The 23,285-nt window shown below is 32.4% G+C and overlaps 1 protein-coding gene across 12 annotated transcripts in view; it reads left to right on the forward strand.

Annotated features, from left to right (window-relative positions):
* The first annotated feature begins 3,275 nt into the window (after positions 1-3,275).
* The window catches only part of LOC115878278 (zinc finger MYM-type protein 1), a 44,488-nt gene continuing 24,478 nt past the window's right edge, over positions 3,276-23,285 (forward strand). For 2 of the 12 annotated variants that reach the window (XM_030894721.1, XM_030894720.1), the window contains exon 1: positions 15,516-17,516. In XM_030894721.1, coding sequence (XP_030750581.1) covers positions 15,522-17,516 — 1,995 coding nt within the window. In that variant the 5' untranslated portion in view covers positions 15,516-15,521. The other 10 variants (XM_030894728.1, XM_030894722.1, XM_030894732.1 and 7 more) reach the window with 10 other exon arrangements.

The following is a 23,285-nucleotide window of genomic DNA, read 5'->3' on the forward strand; positions in this document are numbered from 1 at the left end:
GGGTAAATAGTGTGTTGTCCCCAATGGGTATTCCCATACCTTGACATTTCGTCTTCCATTCCCTAAGGGCTACTTCGACGTAAGCGTTGAAGATCAGAGGAGATAAGCTGCATCCTTGTCGCAACCCTTTTGTGGTGTTAATTGGATTAGATAGCCTGTGTCCTATTTTAACGTACGATTTATTTTCTTTATATAGCTCTTTTATTATCTTAAGCAAAGATCTATCTACTTCTAAGATATACAAGACTTCCCATATCTTGCTGCGGGGAATAGAGTCGTACGCTTTCTCCAAATCAATAAATGCTAGATGGATTTCTTGATCTACTGCTATCTTTTTTTCCATCACCTGCTGCAGGACAAAAAGGTTATCTGTGCAAGATTTCCCCGGTGTGAATCCGCTTTGGTCTTCCGAGATTTTGTCCCCAATACTGTCCCTGAGCCTACCCTGTAGCACATTTCCAAAAAGTCTGCTGACCGAACTGTTAATGCTTAGGCCTCTATAACAAGTGGGGTCGTTACGATTTCCCTTTTTAAAGATGGACACTATGTAAGCCACTCGCCATTCTCGGGGTAGTTTACTTTGCAGGCAGCACTGGTTAAATAGCTCTGCCAGACGCCAGCGCAGTCTTTGGGTTCCACAGTTTAACAATTCCGCTACAATATTACCAGGACCTGGTGACCGTCGATTTTTTTTTGAAAAGATAACTAGATAAAATCATTAAATATGTTTCTGATCTATGTATCTGAAATGTGTCTATGCATCTGAAATGGAATTATAAGGACATTGTTAGGGTATCCATTTTTGTAACGAGAAAACGTCAGTAATCGCGATAATTTAAAAACTCAACTTTTTAACACATAACACGCGATAACTGGAGAACCACTTTAGATATTGAAACTTTTTTTTTATTTTGAAGTTCGAATCTTTTACAAGATGTTTAAAATTCGATTGGCTTGTTTTTTCCATTGAAAAAATTAAAAAAAAAACATTTATTTACTTCTAATGTATAGTAATTTTCAGCAATCATTTAACTTTTTTATTTATAAAGATTTTCCCATACTGTCTGCGAAGAAAATATAGCAGATATATTAAGAAAGTTTTTGACAAAAACTACAATCAATTTTTTCTAATTGATTTCGAGATATCGATTTTTTAATTCAGAGTTCTAATAGCGCGACCACTGTCAAACACCAACTCAATTCCACTTATTTTTACTTACTACGGCTCCGGTTGTCAAATACCCGCACATGCCCATTTAAGCAATTTTTAAACGTTATCAGAGGTTATTTAGAAAGAGCGTTTGGGGTAATTGATTTTACCGCAAATTACGTCAGGCGGTAACGTTATTAGCGGGTGTTGCGTTGACTCGCGCATATCCTAACCATGATAAGGTACGCGTAAATACTGGATGACGCTATTCGGTTTTCCGATATCTCTCTAATAACTGTACCGGTCAGGCGCTGTGCACAATTTTAGAGGCCATAAGTGGGCGTGCTATGTGCGCAAACTAGTCACCTAACTAGTGCCCGATTCCGAAAATTGGAACCACGAAAAACAATAAAGAAAAAACAAAGATTATAATCTGTATAATCTGTGGCCGTAGTAAGGCAGGTTCGAACCCTAGTCAAGGCGACTTTTTTTTAATCGTTTTTTTTTTAATTTTTACATATTTTTACATATTTATTTTTACTTTTTACATATTTATTGTTAGTTAATACAATTTTTAGTAATGTGTTTCTTCATTTTTTTAATGTCTAATGTTGTATAGATAATGAATGGTACGGAACACTTCGTGCGCGAGTCCGACTCGTACTTGTCCAATTTTTTATAAGTGGTTTGAAATGAAAAACTAATGCAGATTTTATCACACATTTCAGTGCACTACAATAAAACAATATCATATAATTATGTACAACATATGATTTTAAATGTCATGCTACAAATATATTTATGTAAAATTAGACTTAATTCTGCATCAATCCAAAAATAGCATTTTATAAATGTATTTATGCACAAACATGTAATTTACTCGACAGCATTAATTAGATTGCATACCCGATCGATGCATACACATACGTTATTGAGATGTAATTTGTTTTTCTTCTGTGATAAATTAAATTACTGAATTGCGTTAACGACGAACTGTATAACATAATTAAGTCAATTTGATCTGACATATAATTATAAAATTGCTCTGTATTGGAGAGTTTTCCCACAAGAGTTTAGATTCAGCTTTGAATAAGAAGACTAAGGAAGGAGCATATCAAAAATCTTAGGTACACCGCGATGGACCTCAAATATGGCCGACTTAAATTCCGGTTTATCAGTGTCGTTCTAATTTTATTTAAAAAATGTAAAACTATGATGTAGGGTAGACGTGAGGTAGACTCAATAATTTGTTGTTTTATTTTACGTTGTGAATAAATGTTGGTAGTTATTAAAATTGTTATAAAAATATATAATTCTAATAAAAATAGATAACTTATAATAAGTATTTATTAACACAAACATCCGATACGCTACTGAAGCAGGTAAGTCAAATTAACGTATCTAAATTCTTTGACATCTAATCTTTGACAAGTAATAAATAAAAGCTAAAATGCAAGAAAAATATATAATTTAGTTAATTTAAGTGAATTTCATAAATGATCGGTTTACTACACGTATGTATATTATATAGTCACTTACTAGCGAAAAGGTGTTCCATTATTTCACTCAATTTTTGCCGAGATCTACCGCACGCTACACAACCAACTATTTTAGAGTCTTTTTCGATAAATCGCGATAGTGTCACTGTTAATTTAAGTTCTGCCACAATTTCCATCTAGATTTACTACCTTTATACAACTATCAGTAGTAGAATAAATAATAAATAACATAAAATAAGCTCCGTAAAGACTGACAAATCCACAAAATTTCAAATCAAAAATGAATCAATCAAGTCAAATGAATCGTCAAACAGAACTGTCAAGGATCCCCACCCTAGAGAGCTTTTATGGTGGCTTTTCCGCCCACCATGCATGAATACATGGATAGCATTATGCTCCTTCCTTAGTCTTCTTATTCAAAGAGATTCAGAAGTAAGTTTAAGAGAGTGAATGACCAAACACTATATTGTACCAGGTGTTCCCCTAAGAATGGGTCTCGGCTGTAACTCGGAAAGTTTTAGCCGTAGAGTCTGCAGAAAAAATATTAATGACTAAGGCAATGGGAAATTGTTGGAAATTAAGTTTGTAGAATGGCCGCTAGAGGGCGTAACTGCTATGGCAAATAAGAAATTGGAATTTTTACAGATGTTTCCCAGGTAAGGGGCACCTACTATAAATATTGGCGTTATAATCTTCAGAAAATTTCAGATTTTTTGTTTAATCGATTTGATTGCTCTATCGGTCAAAATGGAGTGGTGGGGGAGGTTAGATCTGTTTTTATTTGAATGTTAATAACTCCGGAGTGGGTAATCAGAATCCAACAAACTAGGTCTTGTTTAAAAGAGCGTTCCTTACTCTGTATTATACCGTATAAACTATAATAATATGCATTTGACAGCAGACCCTAGGGAACGCTGACTTACGATTTAACAAAAATTGCGCGTTTTTTCAAAAAATCAAAGAAAAGCGCATCTTGATATCGTTTTTTTTTTCAATTGCATTTGGGAGTTGGAACCTTTGGTGTTACATCTAACAAGCAAAATTAAACAATAAATCACCACAATACATCAAAACACTTACTTTTGCACTGGACGCCCGTTTCGCTAACCATTACAACTAATATATTAGTTTAGTTTTAATCATCTGCTCATGATGCTAACATGGTTAGCGATGTTTTGATGTATTGTGGTGATTTAGTGGTTTATTTTGATCTTTTTTCAAACCGAGAATACAGGGTGTCCCAGAAATAAGTGCAAGTATTTTAAGGGGTGGTAAATCTCGATAAAAGAAACATATTTTCTCTTTATAGTTTTTCAAATTTTTGCTCAATTTTTTTTGCTCAGAAACACAAAAAATTTTTTTGCTCAATTTTTTTGCCAGGCACTGGATCTTTTCTGGATTTTCTTTCTTGTAAATTTAATCTACTGCCTATGTTGGCATATTATCAATAAATTATGATTTTTAACTAAAAACTAAAAGAAAATTCAATTTTTTTTTCAAAAAATTCCGAATTTTCAAAAAAAACCTCTTAGGCGTGTTTCTGGGATTGAACTGTACTCCCAGTTAAAATACTTGCACTTATTATTTCTGGGACACCTTGTACAATAAATACAAAAATACCTATAAGCCTTAACTACCTTATTTTTATATCACGGTATCAGTAACCATCTTGATTATGGCAATTCTAATAAAACAAAATAGAAAAGATTAATTTATTCTAATATCTATAATATACTAGAATTCCATAATGCCAGATGTATTAATATCTAATAATTAAGATGCCAATGAGAGTGAACCAGAAACGACGCCTAAGTGAAGTCACGAAAGCTTTGGAAAAATAGTTTTGAAGTAATAGTTTTAACGTCAAAGTTATTAGATCAACACTTTAATAGGCTCAGCACATATTCTTTGGTCTCTGCAGCGTTTTTTATTGTTTGATTTATTTTCTAAAATTGCCTCTATTACATGAAGAGGCTAAAAGGCGATTTCTAGGCTAAATAATTTGCTGTTGAAAGAACTAACAGCGAAGGCTGCTGAGGAAGCGAAATCGATAAGTACTCATATAAAAATTGATTGTGTATAATAAGTACAAAATTTTTTTATAGTCCTTACCGTTTTCTTTTTAATAAAAATGTGTTACATTTTGAGTTTAGGTTGGGAACAATAAAAATAGGAAACAATAACATTATACAACTATTTGGGTAATCCGGAGTACTTACTAATTCGGTTGTATAGCTGTTTCTATACAGGGTGGTCCGAACTGTATTACAGTATTAATAATTTCGATTCCAAATATCTCGAGAACCATTACTCGTGGCGATTTTTACCAAGAGACCTTTTTTACGTAAAACACTGCGTAAGTTATATGTTTTTACTCACTAGTTTTATACAGGTACGGACGAAAAGTTATTACTCTTCAAATCAGTTAAAAAATATGTAGGTGGCGCCCTCTACAAGTAGGAGTCATATTGACATCAAAATCAAATTTCTCATGTCAAAAAAAACGAGGCACCAATTTTCATCCTAATATTGACGTTACTTCAGAAATTATTTGGAAAAAATCGAAATAAAAATAAAACTTCTACACCCTGTATCTCCGAAAGTAAGCATTTTAGGAGATACATTTATACGAACTTTTTTACTTATTTTTATCTCTAGAATATGCTGCCGAATTTTCCGAAATACAGTTCGGACCACCCTGTATATTATGCGTCCGAATTATCGAGGTTCTACTGCACTTTCAAAACAAGATTTTTCGATGCAAAAAGCGAGTCTGTTTAGAATAATCGCATCGGAAATCGTATCGGGGGCGAAAACTCGGCCGGGAAGTTCGAAATCTCCCCCGGATCGACCCTTTCGATATTTTCGCAACGTCCGGCGCCTGGCGAGCCGACGACGCCATCGCAGTGCGTCGCGGCGCCACCAGTGCGATATGGCGTCAACCAGGAAGCAGCACGCGTCGTCTTCACCCCTACAACGTCGGTCCTCTTAGTGTGGAAACATTTTAGAAATTAGGAATGCCTGTCGGAGCGTAGGCAAAATTTCGCATTCACCCACTATTCATGCGAAATCAGGTGAGTTACGATCTTTTTTTGTTTTTTTTGGTATATATAGCTGAGGAACTGGGGTAGATGTTGTGTGTGTTCATGTAATACTTACTTTATTTGTTCTAATTTTAAGTTATTTATTGAAAATTCATTTTTAATGTATTATTATTTGTGATTGTTATTGTTGCATTGTCTTTCATTCCTTTTTTACTAATAAGTTTTCTAATATTTATTTTTGTTATTTTATCTAACTCTATAACGTAATGCTACATTTATTGTATAAAAGTGAAAGTATATAGGCATATTTTTGTGAAAAAAAGATTTTGTTTTCAACATATTGTTTTGTTCTCCGAGAATATAATATAGCGATAAAAACCAAATGATTTTATAAAACATCTATGTTTACTTTGATGAAATTCTGATAAAGAGTAAAAATAATGACTGAATTTTTTTTGGTTTATTTAACTATAATTTTTAATTGGAAATAAATAATAACAAATTCTTTAAGAATTTTTTATTGTTGGAATTATTATTATTAGGATAAAAATTAATTGGAATATCTCCTGTATAAAAATTCTCGTTTATTTTCGATTATGATTTTTTGCTTTAATAGCTTTAACATCTTCTTAAATATGTTTGTATTTCAGTATTTTTATTTGAAAAGCGTATTCTTACAAAAAAAGGAGAAATATCTTTTATAAAATTATTGAGAAACTTTAGGAAAAAGCTGAAATTAATAAAAGGAACTTTTCGCTTTGTTTTGGTTTGTTTACTAAACATAAATTATTTATGGTGGTGATTTTCACAATAGGGCGTTAATAATTTAGTATCCAATAAAGACGAAGAAACTGAATATTCCTTTTGTTACAAATTTTCATTTGGTTATTTATATTTTGGAAGATCTATTTTATTTTGTTTTCGATTCGAGTAAACTAAAGATTTTTTGGATATCTGTAGTGGTTTGTATTCATCAAAGTTGGGCATTATTTTACTTTTATCAATCATTACACCCATACTGAAAATATTAACAAAAAAATTATTTATTCAGATATCTAAAACTAAAAGTTAAATTATAATACAGTAAAGAACATAAAAATATTAACCTGCTTTAATAGATTACTGATAATTATACAGGGCGAGTCTTAAATAAGTGCAAATATTTTCAAGGCTAGTAGATCTCAATATAAGAAACATATTTTCTCTTTATCGTTTTTCAAATAAGTTCAAAATAACCGAGTAATTAAAAAATGAAAATTAAATTATTGATTGATTTTTCAAAAAAAATTGAGAGCCACCGTATTGTTTCTGTATTTGCATCCCTTTAAGTGCCGTAACCATGGTAATATCAGAGATTAAGAAATTATACCCTGGGAAAATTTGCGGTGAACGGCAGTTCTAAAAAGTTTTCTAAAATATACAGAAAATTTATAAGAAAATCCACGATTTTTAACATTTTTTTTGCGACAAAAAAAACCTCATAGACATATTCCTAGGGTCGAAATATGCCATCCCTGAAAATATTTGTATCTATTAAGGGCTCTAAGATTTGACGAAAATAAAATTAATGATATTATAGTTAATATAATCGCAGATTAGGTATCCTATAAGTATACAGATAAAAATCTTGTCCCTGATTCGTGGTACGAAAATTGTTTTTTATGACGATGTGCAAACGAGTCAAATTTTCTGTGCGCAAAAATAAACTCGCGTAAAATAACAATAAACAGCGTAATAGAGAGATACCGCTAAACCGAATAGCGTGCATGGACGTTAATAAGACCTGGTGTTATTTCCCTTACGTGAGGTGGTATTAACTCTCTTCATTTATAGTTATCGGATCGGAAAGAATTCTGTTCGCGTCGCGTCCGCTATTTAAACTTAACCTAACTTTGAATTTAAAACTTTGAAATTGTTTTGTTTACTAGGTATTTTAAAACTAAAGGGCTAAAGTGCTTATTTCCAGTGCTTTATTGTTCAACTTCTGCCAGTGGGTTTAGGGCAACAAGCAGCAAATTCTCTTAGAAGGACTAAGTCGTCATCTGCTGTAAAGCTAAGCCTCTTTATAGGTTCTTTAATATTGGAAGAGGTAGAATCCATATTTTGGGCCATATTTATTTAATTAAAACTAATCGCAGCTACTTAAATATCAAATTACCTAATAAAACTAAAGTAATAATTCAAAACAATTCAAACATAACCTAAAATAAAAGATCTCGCCGGCCGGCCCCTGTTGTCAAATACCCGCACATGCCAATTTAAGCAATTTTTAAATGTTATTTAGAAATAGCGCTTGGTGTAATTGATCCGCAAATTACGTCAGGGGATAACGTTATTAGCGGGTGTTGCGTTAAAAATTGACTCGCGCATATCGTAACCTTAGATTAAGAATAAAAAATCGTAACCATGATAAGGCACGCGTAAATACTGCATGACGCTATTCGGTTTTCCGATATATCTCTAATAACTGTGTCGGTCAGGCGCTGTGCACAATTTTGCAGGCCATAAGTGGGCGTGCTATGTGCGCAAACTAGTAACCTAACTAGTGCCCGATTCCGAAAATTGGAACCACGAAAAACAATAAAGAAAAAACCAAGATTATAATCTGTATAATCTTTGATATAATCGTCACGGGTTAATAACCCTACGTTCATAAATTTCTCCTCTTATATTATTTTCTGGTAAATTGATATTAAATTGCAGTCGACATAAAGGGTTTATTCCTTAACTCATCTGGGTTGATGCATTTTTTGTCCTTTTATGTCAAGCTTTCGAAATGACCTCGATAAAAGAAATGATTGGACGAAAGAACTAAAAATAGTTCAATAATCCTAAAAATACCCTTTAATTTTATGTCTTCTAATATTTTTTTATTGTTCCTGATTTCTCATTGTTATATCAGTATCAGAATAATATGTTTTTGTTGGCTATGTTAGAGAGTTTATAATATTATAAATATATATTTATATTAAAAATTAATTTATCTAATTTAAAAATATTAATAAGACATTAGAATATCCAATAATCCATTGTATAAAAGAGATTATACAGTATTTCCTGTATTATGTTTCTCAACAATGCAATACCCTAAATTATCCTATACCGGGTGCGTCTGAAAACTAGTTTACCCCTATAACTTTTTATTTTTTCAGATAAAAAAACGAGATTGTTATGTTAGTACATGGCATCAATTAGGAATTATTGACGTATTCAATTGTTTTTGGTCAATTCCTGTTTTTCCGCAAATGACTAGAACTTTTGATTTTTAAATGGCACCCTCGGTATAATTCTACTTTATCTGATAAAAAATGACGCTCTGAATAGAAAACATATCATATGTCAACTTTTGACATTTTCGCATATGGTTTATTTGAAACTGTCAAAATATCAAGTGTGTGGTACAAAATTATTCGTAAAAAACGCTTTTTCCAAATATGCTTATGAGCCACCTTTGTTCCATGTGAAAAAATTAAGATATGATTAAAAATACGATTTGGGTATCTTTAACTGACCAGGCAGAGAATAGGTACATTAAAGAAATGCTAACTTCATGTTAAAAAATGGAAACAGACGCCACCTGGTGTCGCCTGGCAGTACTAGCTAAATTGAGGGGAATTGGAGGGGCGGGCCTTAAAAGAGGGGAAATTTTTAAAAAAATATTTTTATAAGTATCACTGACTTACTGTTTAAAGTTAATAAACATATTTTTATTACTTTAATATAATTTAATGTATAAAAAATATGTCTATTAACTTTACACAGCAAATCAATGATATTATTAAAGACTTATTATTTTCAGAGAAAATTCATAGTAAATAAATTACACATTAGTAAACAATATCATTTATTTTTTAGAGCTGCGATTTATATTACAATAATATTAAAATATATATATTTTTTTAACAATGAAAAAGAATATCCCGGAACCTGAAAAAGAAAGATGATCAATTAATGACTTAAATTAGTTCAAAATACATTTTGCAAATAACCAGTGAATTGGAAAGATAAACATACTATTAAAAAGACATTTTAGTAGTATGTTATCATCTATTTACTGATAATACATTACATAAGTATATGATAGGTAAATAACATGCATAAGGCACTATGATACAACTACCTGTATCATGATAACACACTAATATGACAAAAAATATATGCTAATTTAAATTCCTTTAATGATCTAATGAAACACTATCTAGCCTCAATGCATGCCATTCCAAAGGCAAAAAAAAACTGTTATACTAAATAAATATAAGCTGAATAAAACATAAACCAAGCCAACGTGCATAAATAACCAAAAAATGCATCAAAAAATACTTTTATCAGATCATACCCTTGGATATATTATGTATTTTATATATCGCATATCCCGTTCAAAAGTTTACTAACTCAAAATAGAGAATATAGAGAACATTGTCAGGAGAAGTAAAAGAAAATTTAAGTTAAGGCAATATGTTCCTTTATGCATATTAATGGCCAAATAATATAATGTTGATTTAATAAAATTTTACTGGCATCCTTCTGAGGTATAAATCAGATTAAAAGGACATTGCTTTTGTAATAATTGTTTGTTTTGTAAACATTTTTTGAAGACAATACAGTTTTGAACGGGCTGTGCGATATAAACAAGGATCTTACTATTATTTGAGGTTAGAAAGTATTTAAATAATATAAAACATAATCAAAATCATTTTTCATCATAAATTATAGAGGTACTTACGATATTATTATCAGGATTACTAGATATTATTATCAGGAAATAATACGTTTAGTTAAACAGGTACGCTGCCAGGCAAGTTCTATCGGCAAGTCTTTGCAAGAGTTGAAATCTAAAAATACAAAAATACGTTTACATCTTAGTTGTATTTACGAATAAAGTATTTGTGTGTAATTTCTGACTTACCAGTTAACTGAATAATCGCATTAAATACATCCAAATGGTAATTTAATTTTGTAAAAAAGCAAAATTGTTTTAAATCACTTGCCAGGACAGCCCGGCCAGCTACTTTGTTGACAAAATGGCCGCGGTATCATGATTTAAGCAATGTGAGTGACAAAGAAAGCCAATGCCTGGCAGATGTTGCTTTCTTTGTCGTTGGTCCTGGCACGTTTAAATTTGACTGTTGTCTGTTTTCCCATACAAGTGACACCCCCGTGTGACCAGGGCAAGATGGCTATGATATGTTATGAAAAATGATGGGCTATGAAAAACACTAAACGATCAAAACTATTTTTCCAAGGGTTCTTGATTAAAAACTAGGGTTTTTAACACACTAACAACGGGACTCTAGGTTGAAATTTAAAATACGATTTGTTTTTAAGCGAAAAAGTCAAAAGTTGACATAATATGATATATGTCATTCAATCCAGAGTGCCATTTTCTATGGAATAAAGTAAAAATATAAAGAGGGTGCCATTTAAAAATCAAAAGTTGTAGTCATTTCCGGTGAAATAGGAAGTGACCAAAAACAATTGAATACATCAATCAATCCTAATTTATGTCATATACTAACATACCAAATCTCATATTACAGTTAAGGGTTGGAACCTTTGGCGTTACACAGCAAAATAAAACACTAAATCACCACAATACACCAAAACACTTTTACTTTTACACTGGACGCGCGTTTCGCTAACCATGTTAGCATCATCAGCAGATGATTATAAAAAAGTTGATGGTTATAAAAGTGTTTTGGTGTATTGTGGTGATTTAGTGTTTTATTTTGCTATACCAAATCTCGTTTTTTATCTGAAAAAAATAAAAAAGTTATAGGAGTGAGCCACTTTTGAGACACACCCGGTATTATAAATAAAAGAATAATAATTAATTATATTATATATTCCTGTTAAAACATATTGTTAAAATTATTTTTATATACATACCTACCTACATACTTATTTTCAGTTAAAAAACATGATTTTGTTCAAAAAAGGAAAGAATATTATGTTTCATAAAACCTTGTTTACTTGAAAAACTCGGGGAAAAGCGGAAAATAAAGGAAAAGAAACTTCCGTCCTTGTCAGATTGTTTACGAAACCTAAATGAACTGAGATAACAAAAAACATTTCTCAGGAAATTGATATTTTTTAACGGGAATATAACAAACATGAATTATTTTATTTAATTATTTTTATATTAAGGAGAATTTGGCGAAGAAGAACTGCATAAAACTTGCTTTTATGAAGAGTAAAAAAATCTTATAAACGCTGAACAGCCTGTCAGTCTATTTACACTATATTATCAATAATTATATAGTTAACTAGCGTGTACCAGCCACTTCGTTCGCGTCGAATTAATCATTTGTAATGGTGATGATAAAGCAAAGCAAGAATTTCCATTAATATACAAACTGGATAAAATTTTCTCACATTTATATCAGCATGAGAAAAAACAATATGGCGATATTATTATATAACTTGGTAATATTTGAGGGGTAGTTTCATCTCGTTGGAATTTGACTTTCGAAAAATCCGTTTGCCAAAAATAAGCTTTTTACGTCAAGCAGTTTAAGCAGAATCGTGATTAAGAAATTATCCAACTTTTTGGAACACCCTGTATGATTTTTTAAAAAATTTCAAAATATGTAAAAAAAACAAATAGATTATGCTTGTCCAAGGGTTTTCCCGAAAGACTAACCGTTTTTTAAATAACAAATATTGTAATATTTGAGGGGCGTTTTCACCCTCTTGGAATTTGAGATTCGAGAAACCCCTCCTTATCGAACCTCTACACCTCACAGTCAATCCGTTTGCCAAAAATCAGCTTTAAACGTCAAGCAGTTTAAGCAGAATCGTGATTACTCAATGGTTATATTTTATGAAACACCCTGTATAAATTTATAAAAAATCCTTAAATATGTAAAACAACAAAATAAAATATACGTGTTTAAGAGTTTTTTCCGAAAAACTCACCGGTTTTTAAATAAACAATATTTTAATATTTGAGGGATAGTTTCACCCCCTTAGAATTCGAGTTTCGAAAAATGCCTTCTTATCGAACCTCTACACCCTACCCAGCTTTTTACGTCAAGCGCTTTAAGCAGGATCGTGATTAATGATTAATGATTAATGAGGGAGTAGATTTTTCGAAACACCCTGTATACATTTTTAAAAAATCTTAAATATGTAAAAAAAACAAAATAAAATATACGTGTTTAAGCGTTTTTTCGGAGACTTGACCGTTTTTTAAATAAAAAATATTGTAATATTTGAGGGGTGGTTTCACCCTCTTGGAACTGGAATTTTGAAAAATCCCTTCTTATCGAACCTCTACACCCTAGAATCAACCTGTATGCCAAAATTGAGCTTCTTACGTTGAGTGGTTTGAGCAGGATCGTGATTAATCAGTATGTCAGTCACTAGATTTGAATTTCCTGGTTTCATCTATTGCTCCATTATTTTTAAATGACATTAAACATTGAATAGCATATAAATCGATTTCAGTTACATTTTAAATAATATATTTACCAAAATACTTTAATTATAATGAAAATTCAATGGTCCGGACCACTTACTGCAATAACGTCAATGGAGAATCTGGGTTAACTGAGTTTTCTGTTACGTGAGTTAGGTCCAAATATTTAAGTTGGGATAATTCGCGAGTTTATTGTATATAATGTAAGAATTCTTTTGGTTAAACCTATTCTGGTGTACGGTATTTAGAAAAAACGCCTACTGTATTTTATTACTTATCCTCAAAAAAAATTAACTGGATAATAGTGTACGAAGTAACTATCTATTAAACTTGTTAAAGTTTTGAGGTCATTAATAAATAAATTAGAAAAAAAACTATTAAGATTCTATTACTTCTCCAAAGGCATAAACATTAGTTATTAGTAGTGTTATTATGTGCTAAATTTTTTAACAATTATTTTAGGTTTTTGTCTTTCTTTCATTATCTTATTTTATTGCTTAATATTTTCTTCAAAATACAAAATTTTGTCCTACGACTTGTCTTTTAAATACCTACAAGAATTTCTTTAAACAAAAGACAGATTTTCTTTACCTACAACCTTAGATTAACAATAAAAATACAACAAAGGATCTCACTAATATTTAAGGGAAATTTAATGCTCTATTCTAAAGAATCTCTCACTTGCTTTTTCATGATCCTTGGAGGGGGAATTCTCTGTGCCCTAGAAGAATTTTGGCGCCAAACTTACGAGGTCAATTTTTCATTATGTCCGATTTCCCAGCAGGAAATAAAATCTATATGCTTTTTTTATTCTATGTATTTACTTTGTTTTAAATTAAATGTATTTTTGTGTATTTTTTCGTCATAACTGATACAAGGATTTTACATGCGTGTTTTATAGCGTTGCTGTTAAGTAGTCGGTATAAAATTTATTATCTTCTAATTTATCAGATGTCAATAGTTTAATTGCTGATTAAAAAATTTAAAACACAGTTTACACACAGACATGTACAAGGATTTGTTGTTTATCTATTTGAAGAAGGATACAATTGTAAGTTTTTGATGTTTATTTCTGTTAATATAAAAATTATAATTTCTCTCTATTAAGTAGTTGTTATACAGGGTGAGTCTTAAATAAGTGCAAATATTTTCGGGGCTGGTAGATATCGATAAAAGACACATATTTTCTCTTTACAGTTTTTCAAATAAGTCCAAATATAACCGAGTTATTTTACTTTGAAAATTTCCAAAAAAAATATTTTTTGCTTAAATTGTGAGAACCACTGAATCTTTTCTAGGTTTTCTTTCTTGTAAATGTATTCACAAATTAACTTTAAAAAAGTCTTTTTAAAGTCTTAAGTTGGTCTGTGTACAAATTTAATAAGATCAAAAATAAACCTTCACCATATTATCAAGATTTTGGCATTACAGTAAACAAGAAATTAAGTAAATTTAGAAAAGAATATCAAAGTACAGGATATTAAATACCTGTAATGTATTCTACGACATAAACCATACCCCTTCTAAAGAGAAAAAGATAAAACATAAAGCTTATTTTAATCCTATCAGCATTCTTCGATAAAATATGTGCCTAAGCAATAGTTATTAACCCTCTAACTTGATATTTTTAAGAAATTATGATACAAACACTATAATCAAACTAGGTAAAATGTTACCACTATCTCATTGTACTTTAATACATATAATTGATATACCTAATCAAGACTCTATTGTTGTCTGTAAATAACTACAAACTAAACTGTTTTGTGTACCGCCTGATACTTAGTTTTCTTTTTCTCTATCGTTTTTATGCAATGCTATTATTTGAAATGTAACGTATCGATACGATACGAAACCAGTCAAAAAGGTTCGATACTCGTATCGTATCGTCTGCAAAAGATCGATACAAATTATGGGGTATCGAAAGAAAATGTATCGATAGTTCAAAATATCGTGTCGTACCGAGCATTCCTATTCTACCGTTGGCGTCAGGTGGATGATTTGTGCGTTGGCGACCCTGTCGCGTACTGTAAGCGGGCGTCATTTTATGTTGGCGGGCGTGGAATTTTGACATTGAAAAATAAAACAAAAATAAATGGTGTGGAAGCTATCATTAGAATAGGTTCTTTGTTTAAGTGTGGTTCAAGCCTGGTTTAAGCGGTTTTCGGTTGTCCGTTTGTTGTGTATAGGTACGAGGGTTGTGCAATATGGAAAACAATAATTCGGACATGGACATGCAAATACTGCCAACTTCGATACCGATCCCTGTCGGGAATAGCGGTGAAAATGTTGGAGAATTAGAGAAGAGTGTGTGTGAGTGTGTGGTGTGTGCCCTAATAATAAAGCGATTTTCAACATTAAACTTGGCAGATAAGCTTCAATTAATTACTAAAGGTAGGGCAAAACCGCCCATGAAAAATTTAACCACAAAAATGAAAAATTGTATTAGACATTTTTATCCGGAAAAATACTACGAACAATTTAAATGGTTAACAGGGTGTGAAAATAAAACTAAGCTATTTTGTTGGCCATGTTTATTATTTGAAAATGAAAACGGTCTCTGGAATAGAACTGGTTTTTCCGATTTAAACAATTTCAGTAAAGTTGTAAAAAGACACATTATGTCCGAAGCACATTTGCAGGCTGTCATAAAAGAAAAACTCTTTTACAAAACCAGAATTGAACACGTCCTTAATAAACAGTTGGAAATTATTAACCACCGCCAACACAATGAACTAGTCGATAAAAATAGGCAAATATTAAAAAGACTTATCGATGTCGTTTGTTTTCTCGGAGAGCACGAATTGGGATTTAGAGGTCATGACGAAACAAGGGCTTCTTCGAATACTGGAAATTTTCTGGATTTACTTAGTTTGATGGCTAAATATGATGATTGCTTAAAAAATCATTTAGAGCAGTCCAACGTTTTTCGCGGAAACTCAAATCGAATCCAGAATGATTTAATTTCTGCTGTTTCAACGGTTATTCTAAAAAAAATTAAGCAGGAGATTGGCGAAGCCCGGTTCATCGCTATTGTTCTGGACGAAACAACTGATGTCACCAATTTTAGCCAATTATCTATAGTAATACGCTACGTTAAAACCGACGGAAGTATTCAAGAGCGATTTTTAGGTTTTAAGCATGTGTCCGAAAATCGTACAGCAGAGGCATTATATACCATAGTTTATAACGTTATTACAGAAATTCATGGAGAGAAAAAATTAGTTGCTCAAAGCTATGACGGAGCCGCAGTGATGGCAGGACAGTTAGGACGTCTGCAAGCTAAAGTTAGAAAAACTTTCCCAAGTGCTCTATTTATCCACTATTTTGCTCATAAATTAAATTTAGTTTTATCCCAATCTATGAATCACATTAAGGAGTGTAAAGCATTTTTCGTTACTTTAAGTGGCATGTCTGCTTTTTTTTCCAAGTCGACAAAACGTACGCAAGCTTTGGACTCCATTGTCCACAAGTCCACAATGCTTACATTCTCTGAAAATCGTGAATCGCTAATTGAATTATTTGAGAATATAATAGAAAATAATGAAACATGGGACTCAGAAGCAATAAATAGTTCGAGGGGCTTTTTGGACTGTTTGAAACGAGATTTTAACTTTAATTATTTATTGAACATATTTTCGGAAATATTTCCATTCTTGGACAAAGTTTTTTATATATTACAAACTAAGACAAATGATATTGATTTTTGCCTAAAAAAAGTCGATGATTTCAAGTCCATGTTAAGCCGAAAGAGAGATGACTTTGACCTATTTTGGAAGAAAACGATGACATTAAGTGTAGAGCCACAAGCTAAGCGTCTTCGAACAGATAAGGAGGGAGATGTTCAAACATCATACAGACGCCTCTTTTATGAAATAATCGATCAAATTCGGCAACAAATAAACTATAGATTTAACGGTTTAAAAGATTTTAAATTCTTCGAGCTCTGCAATTTTGATGCATATAAAGGAAAAACTTTTCCAGAAGATGCGTTTAAATATCTTCTTCTTCATTATGGCCAGTTCTTCGACAGAGTGTTACTGCGATCTGAACTAAAAGTGATTTACGAAACTGATGACATTAGTGCAAAAAATAATGCTAGAGAACTAATGCAATTTTTAAAAGACAATGAGCTGGAAGAAGCCTACACCGAAGTATCGAAATTGTGTGAATTAGTATTCACAATACCTGCCACAAGTTCATCAGTAGAACGCAATTTCTCAGTACTTAAACGTATAAAAAATTTCGTGAAAAATTCAACGGGTCAGGAGAGACTTTCGCAAATATCGCTGTTGTCCATCGAAAATAAACTTCTCCAAAACATGTCGGAGCATCCACGTTTTTATGATGACGTAATTGACGAATTTGCAAAAAGTGATCAAGGAATCGAATTACATTACAAATAGGTAGGTTTCTAAAAATTGCTTCCCTAACTTAAAATTTCACCGCACGCTCCTGGTCAAGTCATTATAATTATTGCAGAAATAAAGCAGTGGCGTAACTTGACAACTGGGGGCCTCGGTGCAAGATATTTTTGGGGACCCCTGAGTAAAGAATAAAACCAAAATAATGGGCCCCGGTGCCTCGCACCGAACTGCCCTATGATAGCTACGCCACTGAAATAAAGATGACTAATATTGATACTAACAATTTGTAACAAAATTGTTGAATAGGTGCTTAAAGAGAAACTAAATAAAATAAACAGACTTGGTTTTACATGAAATCTGACAACTTTTTATACCTAGTGGAAGAATTGTGTTGCGAGTTGCCAGACTTTTTTTTGACGCGAATTTTTTCTATGCCTAATCTTTACGTAATATTGCGTAGCAACATGATTGAAAATGTGTAGTAAGCAATATCATTGTGAATTTGAAGTAAAAAAATATTTTCTACGCACTTTTTTAAACTAAAAAAATATAAGTTAGTTAAAACAGTTTTTTATTTTTTTTCATATTGCTCCACCACTTCAAAAAATTTTAAAACATTCCTGAGTGTAAAGGAGTATAAAAGACATTTTCTGACGATTTTTAGTGAGTGACATATTTCACAAAGGTTAAAAAATGAAGATTTTAATTTTCTTTTCCTCCGCTAAAAATCGGGTTTTCGTTTAAGAATCATGATCATATTATTTTTTATGTCTTAGGGCTCGAACACACTGACGACCAGGTCGCACCGGCCAGGCCGCAGCTACCTCTAAAACCATGATACAAAGAATACAAGGTATGATCATAGGTATGATATTGCGCAGGTTGGTCACTACGTCACAGGTGATAAACGGCACCATTGGTCGGCAAACTCTGCGCGCCAATTTCAAATTGTCAAACAGATTGTGTCATCTGTGAAATTTGATTGTGTCAAAATGTGAAAATATTTTTTCAAATGTCAAGCTCGATGTCAAAACATAACTTTTGGGGTTATGTCCTAATTCTTCCCTATTTTTGGTCTTTTTTTATTAGTGGTGGCAATTGAACAATATGGATATTTTTTTGTATGGCGTATGACGTCACAGGTGGTATGCGCAAACTTAACGAAATTGGAGCCGCTATCGATCATACCTTGTTTTCTTTGTACCATGCTCTAAAACCATTAAATCAAATGATATAGCGCACACTAACGTACTGGCCGTCCGTTGGTCGTTGCGACCAGACGACTGCACAGAAATATTATTATTTTCTGCCGCTTGTTGCCGGTTTTCTTCCAAATTAATAATTTTTCAGATGAAATCCCTCAAATTCAAGGCACAATATTTTATTTTCTATAAGATATAGTGTTTTAGTGTAGTTTTTGTACACGTGCAGAAAATCCAAAGAAATAGTATACAGACTGGATCAAAGGTAAACTTAAATCTAATCCCTTTTTTTTTATCAAGGGTCGATTCTAGTAAAAACTCAAAACATTTTTATATGACATACCTACTCTATTTATGGTTGGTATGATACCTGTTATTATACCTTTGATTTTCGATGTTAAAAAATAAAAAAAGTTTTTCTACAACCACTTGTTTTTTTCTATTAAATTATTTTTTCTAGTTGTATTATAGTCATGTACAAGGAGGACAACTGTATTTTAAATATTATATTTAATTTAACGTTTTTCAAACAGGGTTCATTAGACTAGATTTCTACTAGGTACATTATTTTGAAAAAAAAATTAAGAAAGTAATTTAAACATTCATAAAAATAGAAGTAATTACTGTTTTAGATTCTTCGTTATATTGTAAACATTGAAATAACTGGAAGCTAAACTTTCTACCTGCTTATATTTAGAGCCAGTGTCTGACCATCTTTTTTTACGATGGCCCTAAAGCCCCGTTCTCAGAACTGCGTCGTGTCGACAGCGACACTAATTGACACTTCAAACGACCAATGGGAGCTGTCTTCTTCTTCGAGTGCCATGTCCTCAACGAACGTTGGCTATCATATTGGCTATTATAATTTTGTTGGCAGCAGCCCTAAAGAGTGCTGCACTTGATTTTTGGAACCAATCCCGCAAATTTCGAAGCCACGATGTGCGTCTACGACCAGGTCCTCTCTTACCCTCTATTTTACCTTGCATAATCAAATGGAGGACGTTGTATCGTTCAGGGTGTCGAATAACGCGCAAAATATTCTAACTTCCGGATCTTGATGTTTTTATTTATTTCGGGTTGTTTGGACAAGCGACTCAAAACTTCCTCATTACGAACCTTGTCAACCCAACTTATCCGCAACAATCTCCTATACACCCACATTTCAAAAGCCTGGAGTTTCTTTAGCAATGTCTCTGTGAGTGTCCAACTTTCCGCCCCATAAAGTAAAGTGGAAAATATGTAGCATCTTGTAAGTCTTAACTTTAGTTCTATGTTAATATTTCGACTACATAACACTTTCTTCATCCGATAGAATACCGATCTAGCTTTCTCTATACGTTGCTTGATTTCCTTGCTCACATCCCAATCGTTATTAATGTTAGAGCCCAAGTAGGTGATATTATCAACTTGCTCAAGGTCGACTCCATAAGCTGTTATTGGTATCGGATTTATAGGATGTTTACTAACGGTCATAAGCTTAGTCTTTTGAGTGTTAAGTTTTAACCCATACTCATCGCATGTACTTGTAACTCTATCCAACAGCAACTGCAGTTCTTCCGGACTACTGGCTAACAAAACGGTATCGTCAGCATATTTTAAGTTGTTGACATTAACTCCATTCACTTTGACACCGCCATCGATTTCCTCGAGCGCCTCCCTGAAGATGAATTCAGAGTAAAGATTAAAAAGTAGTGGCGACATAATGCATCCCCTGTCGCACACCTCTACGGATTGCTATTGTTTCCGAGGTATTTTTGCCAATTTTAACACTTGCCTGCTGATTCCAATAAAGGTTTCTAATTATTTGGAGATCCTTATCATCAATGCCCACTTCCCGTAAAATCGCAACCAATTTATCATGTTTTACCCTGTCAAATAAATGCTTTTTCGAAATCAATAAAGCACATAAAGACAGGGTGATCGACATCTCTGCATCTTTGAACAAGGACTTGGATGCAAAAAAGTGCTTCTCTAGTTCCAAGATTGTTGCGGAATCCGAACTGTGTCTCGCTAATTTGTTCCTCTATTTTGGCATATACTCTTGAATGTATAATTCGAAGGAAAATTTTTAGGACGTGGCTCATTAAACTGATAGTTCTGTAATCAGAGCACCTCCTAGAGTTTCCCTTTTGGGGATCATAAAAATAGATGTAATTACTGTTGTAGATTCTTCGTTATATTGTAAACATTGAAATAACTGGAAGCTAAACTTTCTACCTGCTTATATTTAGAGCCAGTGTCTGACCATCTTTTTTTACGATGGCCCTAATATCACCTAATATGTTTACTTCTAAAGTCGATAAGGGCGCCATATCAGTAGAAAAAAGAAACAGAATATTTCCCTTTTTGTCGGTCGCGCGTACACAATGCTTTTTGTTTGTTGTGAATAGCATCTTCGCTTTTTAGTTAACTCGGATATTTTAACATTTCTGAAACAATATTTTCTAATTGGTAAAACATAAAAAATCGTTAGATTTGACAACTCTGTTGAAACTGGTCGTTCATCTGGCCGCAGCTAAAAACGCAATACATCCGGCCAGCCGACGGCCAGGTCGTTGCGACCTGGTCGTCAGTGAGTTCGAGCCCTTAGACTTCTAAGAATTTCATCATTAATTAATTTTGAATTTTACTATAAAAATAAAATTGAAAATATAGTTTTTTTTGAAAAACTCGAAAATCGTTTTAGCTAAAGAGCTAAAAATTTAGGTGAATTATTTTGAATCGACACCAAATCGATCCCCTGAGTGCGAGTCAAAAAGCCGCGGGGGCAGATTTCCTATTTTAAATTTCATTTAATATCCATGCTAGATATTTGTTCAATTTGACGGAAGGCAACAAAGATTATGCATAAATTCTGTAACTTTCCGCCTACTCATTTTGAAATAATTGCAGTTCCTGCGATTCCTAATTTATTTCGTAATTAAAATTGTTGCCAATTTAACTGGCGCTTCTAATGAATACAATGACGTACTAAAAATAAAGACGAGGACGTTTGGCGTCTCTTTCAACGCAGGGCGTCTAGCAATGAATGGCGGATTAATTGGTTTAGGAAAATAGGACCAGTGATTGGTCTTTTAATTACACACGTCTTCACAATTTTGCTGAGCAAATTAGTCTTGCCTTGTAGAAAAAACGCATGTGTTTATACGTTACTAGCGTGTACTAGCGACTTCGTTCGCGTCGAATTAATCATTTGTAATGGTGATGATAAAGAAAAGCAATAATTTCCATTAACATACAAACTAGATAAAATTTTCTCACATTTATGTCAGCATGAGAAAAAACAATATGGCGATATTATTATATAACTTGGTAATCGCTCTTGGTTTCATCTCGTTGGAATTTGACTTTCGAAAAATCCGTTTGCCAAAAATAAGCTTTTTACGTCAAGCAGTTTAAGCAGAATCGTGGTTAAGAAATTACCCAACTTTTTGGAACACCCTGTATGATTTTTTAAAAAATTTCAAAATATGTAAAGAAAACCAAATAAATGATGCTTGTCCAAGCGTTTTCCCGAAAGACTAACCGTTTTTTAAATAACAAATATTGTGATATTTCAGGGGCGTTTTTACCCTCTTGGAATTTGAGATTCGAGAAACCCCTCCTTATCGAACCCCTACACCCCACAGTCAAGCCGTTTGCCAAAAATCAGCTTTAAACGTCATGCAGTTTAAGCAGAATCGTTATTACTCAATGGTCATATTTTATGAAACACCCTGTATAAAATTATAAAAAATCTTAAAATATGTAAAACAACAAAATAAAATATACGTGTTTAAGAGTTTTTCCGAAAACTCACCGGTTTTAAATAAAAATATTTTTAATATTTGAGGGATAGTTTCACCCTCTTAGAATTCGAGTTTCGAAAAATCCCTTCTTATCGAACCTCTACACCCTAAAGTCAATCGGTTTTCCAAAAATCAGCTTTTTCTGTCAAGCGCTTTAAGCAGGATCGTGATTAATCAATGACCAGATTTTTCGAAACACCCTGTATACATTTTTAAAAAATCTTAAAATATGTAAAAAAACAAAATAAAATATACGTGTTTAAGCGTTTTTTCGGAAACTTGACCGTTTTTTAAATAAAAAATATTGTAATCAACCTGTATGTCAAAATTGAGCTTCTTTCGTTGAGTGGTTTGAGCAGGATCGTGATTAATCAGTATGTCAGTAACTTAAGGATTTTATATAATTAGTATAGATTATCATGAAAGTTAAGTCACTTTTCTTTTCATTTTGCCTATAAATTATCTGCTGATAATATTCAACTGAAATGTATTTAGAGTACCATACAGAGACGAAAAAAAAATCACTATCTATTATATGTATAGCAAAAAATGTTGAGACCGAGACTTGAGTATTTTTTCTTCTTTTTTATTTATAAACCTGGTCAAAAAAATATTATAATTATTTTTAAATATTTATAGTAATTTACATCTATAATATCATCATCATCATCATCAACCACTGCTGTACATCGGCCTTCCTCGTTTGCTTCCATAACTCCCTATCTTGAGCCATTTGCATCCAGTTAAGTCGTCATGCCATCTGGTTGGAGGCTGCTTCTGAATGTCTTGGTCTCCATTCTATTATTTTCTTCGTCCAT

The sequence above is a fragment of the Sitophilus oryzae genome, unplaced genomic scaffold (assembly GCF_002938485.1).
Source record: "Sitophilus oryzae breed Bouriz unplaced genomic scaffold, Soryzae_2.0 scaffold_1507_pilon_pilon, whole genome shotgun sequence".
Taxonomy (NCBI): domain Eukaryota; kingdom Metazoa; phylum Arthropoda; class Insecta; order Coleoptera; family Curculionidae; genus Sitophilus; species Sitophilus oryzae.